The 15,847-nt window shown below is 43.1% G+C and overlaps 1 protein-coding gene across 2 annotated transcripts in view; it reads right to left on the bottom strand.

Moving 5' to 3' along the window:
- Positions 1-3,335: 3,335 nt before the first annotated feature.
- The window catches only part of LOC110530849 (protein argonaute-3), a 42,108-nt gene continuing 29,596 nt past the window's right edge, over positions 3,336-15,847 (bottom strand). For both annotated transcript variants that reach the window (XM_036971833.1, XM_036971834.1), the window contains exons 12-19: positions 13,459-13,643; positions 11,554-11,713; positions 7,754-7,844; positions 7,358-7,552; positions 7,031-7,165; positions 6,829-6,930; positions 6,368-6,567; positions 3,336-6,170 (exon numbers count right to left, since the gene is read on the bottom strand). In XM_036971833.1, the coding sequence (XP_036827728.1) occupies positions 6,062-6,170; positions 6,368-6,567; positions 6,829-6,930; positions 7,031-7,165; positions 7,358-7,552; positions 7,754-7,844; positions 11,554-11,713; positions 13,459-13,643 (1,177 nt within the window). In that variant the 3' untranslated portion in view covers positions 3,336-6,061. The remainder of the gene's footprint in view (positions 6,171-6,367; positions 6,568-6,828; positions 6,931-7,030; positions 7,166-7,357; positions 7,553-7,753; positions 7,845-11,553; positions 11,714-13,458; positions 13,644-15,847) is intronic.

The following is a 15,847-nucleotide window of genomic DNA, read 5'->3' as shown; positions in this document are numbered from 1 at the left end:
ACTAAGTCATTTAAATGAAGAAATGCTTAATAGAATCGTACACTTAAGTGTAACACCCCATCACAGTTGAATACCGTAGCTACAGTATCTCAGTCTGGCTAGGAATGAAGCAGAAAAAACTGCAAGAGTCAACATGCATCACTTATCCAGTCGCTCAATGAATACACCAACAGATTTCATACATTGTTTTAATTAAAACTATTACATATGACAACCAAATAAAAAGGCTAAACAGCATCACAGACAAAAAATTATATTTGCAATTTTTTTTGCATATTGTTACCAAATGAATTTGTCATTTGCATCTTATGAATAAGTACGATATGCAGCCAACCACAAGAAGAGGTGCAGGGTTTGGAGATTTTCAGAGGAATTCTTTCCTAGGCAAGCAGGCATTCTTGTGGCAAAATTGCATGTTGTTCTCTGTCTGTAAACCTCTAGCTGTAAGATATTGAGAAGAAATGTATACATGCAAGAGCAGTGGTTCTAAACAAATATAATGCATTTTTGTTTAGGCCTGGAATAAATGGTTGGGTTCACCAGAGTTACTTCCCAAATTGCACTATTCCATCCATCTATATAGTGCACTACTTTTGATCAGAGCCAATATTAGTGCACTATAAAAGAGAATAGGGTGCTATTTGGGACATAACCAAAGGTGTTTGAAAGAATTTAGCATCAACATGTGGCAAATGGTATGCAAAGTGGCTCTCACGGGATAGTAATTCAAAAGAAGAGGTACTCTGGTCAAAAGTAGTGCACTATAAGGAATATGGTGCCATTTGGGAAGCACCCCCTGGTGTAATCCCAACAGCTAGTTGCTCAGAGCCTAAAGATCACTTTGTTTATTGCTGTTCACTTTGGGTAGAACACCATCACTGAACATCTATCTACTAAAGGTTTAAACAAAGGGAACCAGGGTTTGAAATCCCATGCATTACAGAAAACTATTTTCCACCTGAGGAGGGTGGCAGTCTAAAATATCCACTATAGTGTCATGCCCAGTTATTAAATGCTACTTTTTTGGTTGTGCCATGCGAGTGCCTGCCTACCTTACCATCCCCATAAGCATTTTTGGTCCTGACACCTCAAAACTGGTTGGTTCTGCATATTATTGTGTTCTTATACTGTATGTCAGTGTCACAAACAGACACCCAGGCACCCACACAAAATTGTCATGTATCAATATATACGTATCAATGTAGACATAGGCATATTGCCCTCAACGTTTTGAAAGTAAGATCTCTTTGATTTACTTGTTTTCAGCACCATCAGGAAAAGGCACAGTCTACAGACTATTCTGTCCAAGGATAAAACCTTCACTCCTTCCACAAGAAAAACTTTGAGGGATGCACACAGTCAAATGTTGGAGGAAATCAATCAAAATGTAGGTCACATTCACTACAGGTTCTAGAAGACCAGGCTCTGTGAGATGAATGGAACCTACTGAATGGAAGCTAGGCTACTCTCCAGAGATTGTTAGTTCATTGAACAGAGAGGAGGGTGATGGGAAATAGCAGGAGGTTCATCCAATCAGTCACAAGACAACAGCTGCCACAAAAAAAACATGCCCCCCCCCCCCCCCCCCCCACACAGTAGGTCATTTAAATGCAGCAGATGTAGCTTCGATATGACACGCTTTGCTTTAAAAGCTGCAATATGTAACTTCATTGGCGACTCGACCAAATGCACATAGAAATGTGAGTTATAGATCTGTCACTCATTGAAAGCAAGTCTAAAAAGCGGTTGATCTATTCTATGTGCACTTTTTCTAGGCTTCCCGTTCTTAAGTTTCGGGTTTACTTTCAGTTTTGTACACCAGCTTAAAAAAGCCAAAAAGCCAATTTTTTTGGTTATTAAAAAGATATTTCACAGCAGTTTAGATGGTACAATGATTCTCTTGCTTGTTTTGTCACAAACTGAAATTAGGGGAACTACTAGAATTTTAACAACCAGGAAATAAACGACAGTCTATTGAATTATTACATTTGGATTATTATCAGTGACTATATCACTATGGTCTTTATTTCATTATTATCGTCACTATTGTTCTACTTTTCTAGAATTTATTAGCAAAAATAAGTGGCTCATTATATTATTCCATATTTTAAATATACAAATATATCTCCATTTCGGAATTAAAAATGCATTAGAATAACAAAAGAAGGCATCTGATGTCCAGCTTTTAGTGGGGGGGGGGGGCAACACATGAAGGAGCCTGGTTCAACCTCAAATGCAACCCTACTTCCCTATAGTGCACTACTTTTGCCAAGAGGCCTATGGGTCCTGGTCAAAAGTAGTGCATTATATAGCCATGTATTACCCCCCTGCCTCAGAATGATGCTGCGTTCGTAACCAAGTGGGAATTTACCACATTCGACTGGGGAAAATCCACTGGAATGGCCCTCCAACCAGTAATTACTAGTGTGAAATTCATCTATCAAGCCGATCTCACACATGGTGACCTCTGACATCACCTACTAAGGAAATTACCTGTTCAACAAAACATAAAACAAAACATGTATCTATTAATATGGTTTTTGAACACTAATTTGATTGGAACCATGATCCATTATATATACATAAAAGGTATGTGGCCACCACTTCAAATGAGTGGATTTGGATATTTCAGCCACACCCGTGGCTGACAGGTGTATAAAAACAAGCACACCGCCATGCAATCTCCATAGACAAACATTGGCAGTAGAATGGCCTTACTGAAAAGCTCAGTGACTTTCAATGTGGCACTGTCATAGGATGCCACCTTTCCAACAAGTCAGTTCATAACATTTCTGCCCTGCTAGAGCTGCTCTGGTGAACTATAAGTGCTATTATTCTGAAGTGGAAACGCCTAGGAGCAACAACATAAAAAGTGGTAGGCCACAAAAGAGCACAGAAAGGGACAACCGAGTGCTGAAGTGTGTAGCGTGTAAAAATAGTCTGTCCTCGATTGCAACACTCATTACCGAGTTCCAAACGGCCTCTGGAAGCACAAGAACTGTTCGTCAGGAGCTTCATGAAATGGGTTTCCATGGCCGAGCAGCCGCACACAACCCTAAGTTCACCATGCTCAATGCCAAGCGTCAGCTGGAGTGGTGTAAAGCATCGCCCCGCCATTGGACTCTGGAGCAGTGGAAACGCGTTCTCTGGAGTGATGAATCGCTCTTCACTATCTAGCAGTCCAACGGACGAATCTGACCTCAACCCAATCAAACACCTTTGGGATGAATTGGAAGGCCGACTGCGAGCCAGGCCTAATCGCACAACATCAGTGCCCGACTTCACTAATGCATACTTCACTAATGCTAGTGGCTGAATGGAAGCCCCCTCAGTCCCCTCAGCAATGTTCCAACATTAGGTGGAAAGCCTTCCCAGAAGAGTGGAGGCTCTTATGGCAGCAAAGGGAGGGCAAACTCCATTTTAATGCCCATGATTTTGGAAAAAGATGTTCGACGATCTGGTGTCCACATAATTTTGTAGTGTAGCTGTACTTTTAGTTTATGGTTTACGCAGCTTGTTGGACATTAGACAAAATCGGCATTTCTCAATGAGTTAAAAGTGTGTGAACGCCTCCAAATGGTATTTATAACTTCACAACTGGTAAATTCCCACCTTCCACTTGGTTACGAACACAGCACAAGCTCCCAATGCTCTGCCTCCTAGATGCAAAACCCGACCCACTGGCTCTAGAGGTCGATTCCGTGGCAACGTGAGTGTAGAGCGAATTCCTTCCTGTACTACTGCTGTACAGACTTAAATTATTCACACAAGCAGGGCAGTTACACATTAGCCCACAGTTGCAGTTGATCAGATCCTACCTATGCTGTTCAAGTAAAATCAAATGCTGGTAATGTCTGACATCTTGCAAGAAAGTAACAATTTTAGCTGTGACAATTCGCACAAACCGCAGGGGCGGAGCTGTATTGTATTGATGTCCACAAACCGGTGTAAACCATGTTACTAAACAATCGTACCCTCTGGGAATTAAAGTATGTCCCCTGTATCATAGTGAGAGAGTACTCTCTATTGTTACTCCTGATCCTTGAAAAACACCCAATGAATCTCAATCTCTGACTACAAGAGACAGTCTGTCTACTAAACCCCCCCATAACAAACTGCATCTCTCAGCACCAGGGCATGTGTCTCACCTGAAACACATGCATCTTTAAGTGCAGTAAATTGTCATTCTTATAGTCTCTTTGTACAAATATATATGAACAAAATAAAAATGTAGTATAGCAGCTAGTTTTGTTCTGGTAACACGTGGCTATAGGACAATGAGTGTGGCAAAACATCGGCCATGCTACAACGTGGCTGCTTCTTTTGCAAAGGCAGTGAGAGCAGGGATCAACTGTATCCCAGTTAGACAAGGCCCATACAATCCATTCCCCAAGCAGATGACCCCAGGCACGTTGGTTTGGTCCAAGTGGAACGAGATGAAACTCAACAGCCTCACCTGGAGGATACTTCACAGCAAGGCAAATGGAGAGACAATGCCCTTCAAATACAATGTGACAAAATGGCTTGATAAAACTCTGAAATATGAATGCTTACTTTTAACAGTGCAAAATGAATCCTACCACCAGTGTTAAAATGAATGAGACAGATCCGTTAGCTAACTGTCCCCCACCTTCAATTGGTCAGTCTACATACTCAATAATAATTCACATTAAAAACTAAATCATGAAACTGAATCAATGCAGCCACACCCGCTCTGCTCTCTAACCCCAGACAGTCCTGGACAACACATCATGCTTACAGTAATGCTTGGATGAAGTAATATGACTGTATAACTAAACAAACTAACTAATCTCACAGGCGCTCTAACGAAAAGAAATACACCCTTTGTCTTTCAAATTCTTCTTCACACCCAAAACAGGCACTCATTCACCCAATTTACAAAAAAGCTTTGTCATTTGTCACCCCCACAACAATTTTATGGCATAAATTTTTGGCCCAGTTTACATTCTTTATCCGTTATAACTTGCCCATGTCCGATCATAATGGCCCAAAAATATCAAATTGGCATGTTAACCATTGGACCGGCTTTCTGCATTAACGACGTATTGCACTTAAGGATTGCATGACATCATCAGTTCCTTAGTTAAAAATGTGAAAAACCTCTTCGGCCATTGACAGACAAACTAACGGTGTTCTATTTGCTGAAAATGAATGTTAAATAAGACTAATCTCTTAAAATAGCAGGAGTAAAACTAAGGAAAAGTTAAATCTGTAGCTACCACAGTGAACTCTGTAAAGGTTCTGAGTAGGTCCATGATGTGGGTAGGGTTGATATTCTAACAGTACTTAACAGGTAATCCCTAAAACAATGGCTGTGGCTGTATGTAAAAAACAACAACTCTGTTGATATTGATAGAGAATGCAGTGTTAAACTTTGACTGGCGCATTGACTACAAGTAAGTCACCATTGGCTTAGAGAGAGTAGAGTAACTGGGCGAGCAGCTTGCCGTATGAAAAATGGCATAGCTGTGATTCACGAGCGTTCTTGACAAACGGGCATCATCATGGCAATCAGACCTCTACAGAACATAAGACGCACATACAACAACAAGCTAACGGAGACATGTATAAAGAGGACAACTTATACAAATGAACCCCTTGGATAGACAAGTCAGCATATCATTCATCACTTTGTTGAGGAAACAAGACTGATCCTCACTGGACCTGCTATGCCCCCACACCCTGAAACCATCCTTATCAATTCCCCTGTCTTGTCTTCTACACTCTGGCATTTTGAAAGTAACACAAAGCAAAAGTTGAGCTGCTGTCAAACCTGTAAGGCGAGGACATGACTTGCACAGCTCAAGGAGCAATATCAGAGACAATCCATAATCAATTAAAAACACAGCAGAAGAGAACAGGCCGGGAGAGGATTGGCTGGTTTCGTATTGCATAACGTTTCTGTACTCCACTCTGGCTGTTGTAGTTGTTGTTGCCTTTAGCAGCTTGGCATCCCCTTGTCAGGACCAGAGCTGTGCCAGCCCGGGGTCCAATGTGAGATTGACAAGGCTGACAGAATACCCCTCCCAACACCCAACTCTCAGGCGAAGTACATGGTCCTCAGTGTGTCGTGATGAATCTGAACAGCCTTGGCGAGGGCTGTGGGGTCTCGGCCATTACTCTGCCCCGAGACGTGGCTGCCCTCCGCACTGCGTGTGTTCAAGAGAAGGAAGTGGGGAAACGAGAAAGGGAAAAGGACAGAAAGGGAGGGAGAGAGCCTTGAATGAACATTTTAAAGTCAATACATGATATCGACCTCCAGTTTATTTTTACCTGATAAACAGCAAGACATTGATTTTAGCCCCACAGAAAAGTATACTGATCACAATGAAATGAATCCCCCCACCTGTCATGTTCTTTGTCCACCAGGTGGTAACGGGCGCGGAAGGCCACCAGGTGGGCGTAGTAGGCTGGCGCGGGAATGGAGACTGAGCGGGTGCAGCGGACGTAGGTGTGGCACAGCTGGTAGGTGAGCAGCTGGAACTCGTCAGCCGTGAAGCAGTTGTCGTCCCACAGAACATGGTAGTGGGAAGGTCTGCTGGTACCCTGGAGGGAGTATGCGAAGTCAGTAATACCACAGGGACAATGCAGGTTCCATGGAGAGAATACCAGCATTGATTCAACACTGACAATGAAGTTCAGTGGAAATTAATAGAAGCCGATAAACCTCTGAGAAAATATGACGGCAAGAGTCAACATTAGGGAGAAATAAGCAGGAGATACTACCTGAACTTGTCCAATAAGAATGCTGACTTAGTTTAATAAAATGCTATTGAACACAACCCTGGTATGAGTCTTGACACACACCTGTATTCCTGCATGGCTGCAGAGGTAAAAGTCAAACTCATAGGGGTGGGTTATATCTGTGTCCACAGTGGTGCCTGCAGGAATGTTACCACTCCGTCCAACCTGCCAAATAAACACTCCATTTAAAAACAGTTCAACAACCAATCTATACCTAGCAAAGTAAATCGTTAATGTACAACGAGAGATCCATAGCACCCCTTACCCGCTCGTTCCGGTCAGCACAGAAGAGTCGTGTGTGATGGCGCTTCTGCACTACAATGTAGGTGATGCCCGGCTGGTACTCTTTCTCCAACATGATACAGGCTTCTCTGATGGCCAGCAGCTCATAGTACAGCACCTGCCACACAGAGAGAAGTCAACACATCAGCAAAGAGTGGCGAGCAGTGAAGAATTTAGGGTTGATGACCAATAGCTAAAGATTTAAGATTAAGACTTTTGTAATAAATGCATTTCAACATAGGGATATCCTTTGGCTTAGCTGTAAACTTTAAATGAGAGATTGAAGGAGGTCATAAGTATTTTAACTAACCTGTCTGAACTGTCCCTCTGACACACCATCCCTATAAAATATGATTCTGGTTGGTTTGTAGCGGGTAGACTTGTAGAACTGGATGAGGAGCTCCCGCACCATGGAGGCCAGGTCTTGGATCACCTCCTGTCTGGGTCTCTGGACCCTCACTGTGGCACAGTACCTGCTGGGGTGGGCGTCCATACTGCCCACCACCTGGATAGGGCCAGAGAGAGGGAGATGGTCAGAAACATGACTTCTGACACCATGTTTCAGAATGCCATTGTAGGGGTCTGGGTAACAAAACAAACGAGTAGATTACCAATGTACTAGATGCCTCAGACCCCTTGACAACTAGATAGACAGACAAGGCAGTGTTTGTGAGGAAAGTGGCAATGGAAACAGGAAGAAACTGACTGCTGCGATGGATGGCTTCTTTCCGTCTCCGGCTGGAGGATGAGTGACGTCGGCCCCCAGGAAGATAACAGGCTGCTGGAACACTGAGGGACTGGGTGGAGAGAGCGACAAACACAAGGCACATAAATCCTAACTCCAACACCATCATTAAGGTTGCCGACGACAACAGTGGTAGGCCTGATCACCGACAACGATGAGACAGCCTATAGACAGGACGTCAGAGACCTGGCAGTGTGGTGCCAGGATGACAACTTCTCCCTCAACGTGATCAAGACAAAGGAGAAGATTGTGGACTACAGGAAAAAGAGGACCGAGCACGCCCCCATTCTCATCGACGGGGCTGTAGTGGAGCAGGTTGAGAGCTTCAAGTTCCTTGGTGTCCACATCACCAACCAACTATCATGGTCCAAACACACCAAGACAGTCGTGAAGAGGGCATGACAATGCCTATTCCCCCTCAAGAGACTGAAAAGATTTGGCATGGGTCCTCAGGTCTTCTAAAAGTTCTACAGCTGCACCACCGCCTGGTATGGCAACTGCTCTGCCTCAGACTGCAAGGCACTACAGAGGGTAGTGCGTACGGCCCAGTACATCACTGGGGCTAAGCTTCCTGCCATTCAGGACCTCTATACCAGGCGGTGTCAGAGGAAGGCCCAAAAACTTGCCGAATACTTCAGCCACCCTAGTCACTGTTCTCTCTGCTACTGCACAGCAAGTGGTACCGGAGCGCCAAGTCTAAGTCCAAAAGGCTTCTTAACAGCTTCAACCCCCAAGCCATAAGACTCCTGAACAGCTAATCAAATGGCTACCTGGACTATTTGCATGGTCCCCCCTTCTTATGCTGCTGCTACTCTGTTTATTATCCATGCTTAGTCACTTTACCTCTATCTACATGTAGAGTTGAAGTCGGAAGTTTACATACACCGTAGCCAAATACATTTAAACTCAGTTAACAGTTCCTGACATTTAATCCTAGTAAAAATTCCCGGTTTTAGGTCAGTTAGGATCACCACTTTGTTTTAATGGGAAATGTCAGAATAATAGTAGAGAGAATGATTTATTTCAGCTATTATTTATTTCAGCTATTATTTATTTCATCACATTCCCAGTGGGTAAGAAGTTTACATACACTCAATTAGTATTTGGTAGTTGAGTGAATTTTGGCTCATTCCACTTGACAGAGCTGGTGTAACTGAGTCAGGTTTGTAGGCCTCCTTGCTCACACACACTTTTTCAGTTCAGCCCACAAAGTTTCTATAGGATTGAGGTCAGGGCTTTGTGATGGCAAATCCAATTCCTTGACTGTTGTCGTCATTAAGCCATTTTGCCACAACTTTGGAAGTATGCTTGGGGTCATTGTCCATTTGGAAGACCCATTTGCGACCAAGCTTTAACTTCCTGACTGATGTCTTGAGATGTTGCTTCAATACATTCACAGTTTCCCTTCCTCGTGATGCCATCTATTTTGTGAAGTGCACCAGTCCCTCCTGCAGCAAAGCACCCCCACAACATGATGCTGCCACCCCTGTGCTTCACGGTTGGGATGGTGTTCGTTGGCTTGCAAGCCTCCCCCTTTTCCTCCAAATATAACGATGGTCATTATGGCCAAACAGTTCTATTATTTTTTCATCAGACCCGAATACATTTCTCCAAAAAGTACGATCTTTGTCCCAGTGTGCAGTTGCAAACCGTAGTCTGGCTTTTTTTATGGCGGTTTTGGAGTAGTGGCTTCCTCCTTGCTGAGTGGCCATTCAGGTTATGTCGATATAGGACTCGTTTTACTGTGGATATAAATACGTTTGTACCGGTTTCCTCCAGCATCTTCGCAAGGTCCTTTGCTGTTGTTCTGGGATTGATTTGCACTTTTGGAACCAAAGTACATTCATCTCTAGGAGACAGAACGAGTCTAATTCTTGAGCAGTACGACGGCTGCGTGGTCCCATGGTGTTTATACCTGCATACTATTGTTTGTACAGATGAACGTGGTACCTTCAGGTGTTTGGAAATAGCTCCCAAGGATGAAACAGCCAAGCAAGGAGGCACTGAGTTTGAAGGTAGGTCTTGAAATACATACACAGGTACACCTCTAATTGACTCAAATTATGTCAATTAGCCCATCAGAAACATCTAAAGCCATGACATTTTCTGGAATTTTCCAAGCTGTTTAAAGGCACAGTCAACTTAGTGTATGTACACTTCTGACCCACTGGAATTGTGATACAATTAATTATAAGTGAAATAATCTGTCTGTAAACAATGGTTGGAAAAATTACTTGTCTCATGCACGAAGTAGATGTCTTATCCGACTTGCCAAAACTAAAGAATTTGTGGAGTGGTTGAAAAATGAGTTTTAATGACTCCAACCTAAGTGTATGTAAACTTCCGACTTCAACTGTACATATTACCTTAATTACCTCGACTAACTTTGGGTTGTGCCGTGGCGGAGATCTTTGTGGGCTACACTCGGCCTTCTCTCAGGATGGTAAGTTGGTGATTGAAGATATCCCTCTAGTGGTGTGGGGGCTGTGCTTTGGCAAAGTGGGTGGGGTTATATCCTGCCTGGTTGGCCCTGGGTATCATCGGATGGGGCCACAGTGTCTCCTGACCCCTCCTGTCTCAGCCTCCAGTATTTATGCTGCAGTAGATTATGTGTCAGAGGGCTAAGGTCAGTCTGTTATATCTGGAGTACTTCTCCTGTCTTATCCGGTGTCCTGTGTGAATTTAAGTATGCTCTCTCTAATTCTCTCTCTCAGAGGACCTGAGCCCTAGGACCATGCCTCAGGACTACCCGGCATGATGACTCCTTGCTGCCCCCAGTCCACCTGGCTGTGCTGCTGCTCCAGTTTCAACTGTTCTGCCTGCGGCTATGGAACCCTGACCTGTTCAGCGGTCGTGCTACCTGTCCCAGACCTGTTTTCAACTCTCTAGAGACAGCAGTAGCGGTAGAGATACACTCAATGATCGGCTATGAAAAGCCAAATGAAAAACCCTCGACAACTACTGTGATTATTATTATTTGACCATGCTGGTCATTTATGAACATTTGAACATCTTGGCCATGTTCTGTTATAATCTCCACCCGGCACAGCCAGAAGAGGACTGGCCACCACTCATAGCCTGGTTCCTCTCTAGGTTTCTTCCTAGGTTTTGGCCACCGTTCTTCTACACTTGCATTGCTTTCTGTTTGGGGATTTAGGCTGGGTTTCTGTACAGCACTTTGAGATATCAGCTGATGTAAGAATGGCTAAATAATACATTTTATTTGATTTAACCTGTGCCCCGGTACCAGTAGCCCCTGTATATAGCCTCGCTACTGTCAGTTTATTGTTGCGCCTTAATTATTATTATTATTTTTATTTCAGTTTATTTTAGTAAATACTTTAACACTTTTTGGTTTAGAGCTTGTAAGTAAACATTTCACTGAAAGGCTTACACCTGCTGAATCCGGCGCATGTGACATTTTATTTGTATCAAGATTAGTCCACCACCCAAAGGACATCCAGCCAACTTGACAACTGTGGGACGCATTTAGTCAACATGGGCCAGCCAGCATCCCTGTGGAATGCTTTTACAAGGTATTTTACCTTGGTGTCAGAGTCCATCCCCCTACAAATTGAGGCTGTTCTGATGGAAAATGGGGGGGGGGGGGGGGGGGGGGGGGACTCAATATTAGGAAGGTGTCCTTAATGTTTTGTATACTTAGTGTATGTATCTCTGCTAAATAGCACATAAGTGTTTTCAAATCACCCAAATAGGGGTTTTCTGCCAGTGGAAACACACTCTTTCACTCTGTGCGTTACCGTTGGTGTGGCACCAGGATGTTGTTGATGCCCCCCAGTTTGACGTTGATCTTGAGGCAGAGGTTGGAGAGGGTCTGAGGGGATGTCTTTACCACGTTCTTCACCTGGACACACTGAGTGGCCATGCCCAGGAGGGTGTCTCCAACCCGCTTCACCTCAGCTGTGGGAAAGAGGGAACTATTTTACAGCTGTAGGACACAGGTAACCATTTTACACCTGATACCATCTTGTACATGGCACATACAGTACCAGTCAAAAGTTTGAAAACACATACTCATTCAAGGGTTTTTCTTTATTTGTACTATTTTCTACATTGTAGAATAATAGTGAAGACATAAACTATGAAATAACACATATGGAATCATGTAGTAACCAAAAAAAACAGTGTTAAACAAATCAACATACATTTTTATTTGAGATTCTTCAAAGAAGCCACCCTTTGCCTTGACAACAGCTTTGCACACTCTTGGCATTCTCTCAACCAGCTTTTCCAACAGTCTTGAAGGAGTTCCCACATCGGCTGAGCACTTGTTGGCTGCTTTTCCTTCACTCTGCAGTCCAACTCATCCTGAACCATCTCAATTGGGTTGAGGTCGGATGATTGTGGAGGCCAGGTCATTTGATGCAGCACTCCATCACTCTCCTTGGTAAAATAGCCCTTACACAGCCTGGAGGTGTGTTTAAGGTCATTGTCCTGTTGAAAAACAAATTATATTCCCACTAAGCGCAAGCCAGATGGGATGGCGTATCACTGCCGAATGCTGTGATGGTTAAGTGTGCCTTGAATTCTAAATAAATCAAGGACAGTGTCACCAGTAAAGCACCCCCACACCATCACACCTCCTCCTCCATGCGTCACGGTGGGAACCACACATGCAGAGATCATCCGTTCACCTACTCTGCATCTCACAAAGACACGGTGTTTGGAACCAAAAATCTCAAATTTGGACTCATCAGACCAAAGGACAGATTTCCACCAGTCTAATGTCCTTTGCTCGTGTTTCTTGGCCCAAACAAGTGTCTTCTTCTTACCGGTGTATGTTAGTAGTGGTTTCTTTGCAGCAATTTGACAATGAACGCCTGATTCACTCAGTTTCCTCTGAACAGTTGATGTTGAGATGTGTCTGTTACTTGAACTCTGTGAAGCAATTATTTGGGCTGCAATCTGAGGTGCAGTTAACTCTAATAAACTTATCGTCTGCGGCAGAGGTAACTCTGGGTCTTTCATGTGGCGGTCCTCATGAGAGCCAGATTCATCATAGCGCTTGATGGTTTTTGCAACTGCACTTGAAGAAACTTTCAAAGTTCTTGACATTTTCCAGATTGACTATCCTTCATGTCTTAAAGTGATGGACTGTCGTTTCTCTTTGCTTATTTGAGCTATTCTTGCCATAATATGGACTTGGTTTTTTACCAAATAGGGCTATCTTCTGTATACCACCCCTACCTTTTCACAACACAACTGATTGGCGCAAATAAATTAAGAAGGAAAGAAATTCCACAAATGAACTTAAGGCACTCCTGTTAATTCAAATGCACTCCAGGTGACTACCTCATGAAGCTGGTTGAGAGAATGCCAAGAGTGTGCAAAGCTGTCATCAAGGCAAAGGGTGAAGAATCTAAAATATTAAATATATTTAGATTCAACACGTTTTTGGTTACTACATGATTTCATGTGTTAGTTAATTCATAGTTTTGATGTCTTCACTATTATTCTACAATATAAAAAATAGTCAAAACAAACAAACACCCTGGTGTGTACAAAATTTGGACTGGTACTGTATATACTCAGGCTATGGAAATAACATACAAATAAATAGTATGTGAATAGAGTTTTTAGAAAATAAAAGTAAAAAAACAAATTCATCAAATGTAAAACAAAATTAAACAGTGTCTAGTCTGTACCATAGACTGGGGTCTTTCCAGGTAGGATGACGATGATGAGCTGCAGGCCAGCGTAGGTGTTCTTCAGGTGCCTGAACATGGGCTCTACGCTGTCTGATCCCTGAGCGTACTTACAGAAACATGGCTGGCCCTGGATGGGCATCCCAGCATCCTTAGAGATCTTACGCAGCTGGTCAGTAAAACCTCTGTAGCGATGTAGGGAAAGAGAGTGAGAGGATGAGAAAAAGAGCAAGAATGAGAAAGAGAGGGAGGATGAAGAGACCCAAAGAGACAGTTACAGAGACGAGAGAAGTTTAGACACTTACTAATTCAAGGGTTTTTCTTTATTTGTACTATTTCTGACATAGAATAATAGTGAAGACATCAAAACTATGAAATAACACATATGGAATTATGCAGTAACCAAATATATTTTTATTTTAGATATCCAAAGTAGCCACCCTTTGCCTTGATGACAGCTTTGCACACTCTTGGCATTCTCTCAACCAGCTTCATGATAGTCACCTTCTTAAGTTCATTTGTGGAATTTCTTTCCTTCTTAATGCTTTGAGCCAATAAGTTGTGCTGTGACAAGGGGGTATACAGAAGATAACCCTATTTGGTAAAATACCAAGTATTATTATTAAGGCAAGAACAGCTCAAATAAGCAAAGAAAAACGACAGTCCATTACTTTACATTCCAAGAACTTTGAAAGTGCAGTTGCAAAAACCATCAAGCGCTATGATGAATCTGGCTCTCATGAGGACCGCCACATGAAATACCCAGAGTTCCTCTGCCGCAGATGATAAGTTCATTAGAGTTAACTGCACCTCAGATTGCAGCCCAAATAAATGTTTCACAGCGTTCAAGTAACAGACACATCTCAACATCAACTGTTCAGAGGAAACTGAGTGAATCAGGCAATCATGGTCAAATTGCTGCCAAGAAACCACTACTAACGGACACCAATGAGAAGAAGAGACTTGATTTGGCCAAGAAACACGAGCAAAGGACATAGACTGGTGGAAATCTGTCCTTTGGTCTGATGAGTCCAAATGTGTGATTTTTGGTTCCAACTGCCGTGTCTTTGTGAGATGTAGAGTAGGTGAACGGATGATCTCTGTATGTGTGGTTCCCACCGTGAAGTATGGAGGTGGTGTGATGGTGCTTTGCTTAACCAGCATGGCTACCACAGCATTTTGCAGCGATATGCCGTCCCATCTGGATTGCGCTTAGTGGGACTATCATTTGCTTTTCAACAGGACAATGACCTTAAACACACCTCCAGGCTGTGTAAGGGCTATTTGACCAAGGAGAGTAATGGAGTGCTGAATCAGATGACCTGGCCTCCACAATCACCCGACCTCAACCCAATTGAGATAGTTTGGGATGAGTTGGACTGCAGAGTGAAGGATAAGCATCCAACAAGCTCAGCATATTTTTATTTTACCTTTATTTAACTAGGCAAGTCAGTTAAGAACAAATTCTTATTTACAATGACAGCCTACTGGGGAACAGTGGGTTAACTGCCTTGTTCAGGGGCAGAACGACAGATTTTTACCTTGTCAGCTCGGGTATTCGATCTTGCAACCTTCCGCACTAACCACTAGGCTACCCTGCCACCCCATATACAGTGCCTTGCGAAAGTATTCGGCCCCCTTGAACTTTGCGACCTTTTGCCACATTTCAGGCTTCAAACATAAAGATATAAAACTGTATTTTTTTGTGACGAATCAACAAAAAGTGGGACACAATCATGAAGTGGAACGACATTTATTGGATATTTCAAACTTTTTTAACAAATCAAAAACTGAAAAATTGGGCTTGCAAAATTATTCAGCCCCTTTACTTTCAGTGCAGCAAACTCTCTCCAGAAGTTCAGTGAGGATCTCTGAATGATCCAATGTTGACCTAAATGACTAATGATGATAAATACAATCCACTGCAAATCTACCAAGACCTGGCCGTCCCTCGAAACTTTCAGCTCATACAAGGAGAAGACTGATCAGAGATGCAGCCAAGAGGCCCATGATCACTCTGGATGAACTGCAGAGATCTACAGCTGAGGTGGGAGACTCTGTCCATAGGACAACAATCAGTTGTATATTGCACAAATCTGGCCTTTATGGAAGAGTGGCAAGAAGAAAGCCATTTCTTAAAGATATCCATAAAAAGTGTTGTTTAAAGTTTGCCACAAGCCACCTGGGAGACACACCAAACATGTGGAAGAAGGTGCTCTGATCAGATGAAACCAAAATTGAACTTTTTGGCAACAATGCAAAACGTTATGTTTGGCGTAAAAGCAACACAGCTCATCACCCTGAACACACCATCCCCACTGTCAAACATGGTGGTGGCAGCATCATGGTTTGGGCCTGCTTTTCTTCAGCAGGGACAGGGAAGATGGTT

Source organism: Oncorhynchus mykiss, chromosome 32 (assembly GCF_013265735.2).
Source record: "Oncorhynchus mykiss isolate Arlee chromosome 32, USDA_OmykA_1.1, whole genome shotgun sequence".
Taxonomy (NCBI): Eukaryota; Metazoa; Chordata; class Actinopteri; order Salmoniformes; family Salmonidae; genus Oncorhynchus; species Oncorhynchus mykiss.
The sequence above is the reverse complement of the archived record's forward strand: the minus strand, read 5'-3'. Positions and strand labels throughout refer to the sequence as shown.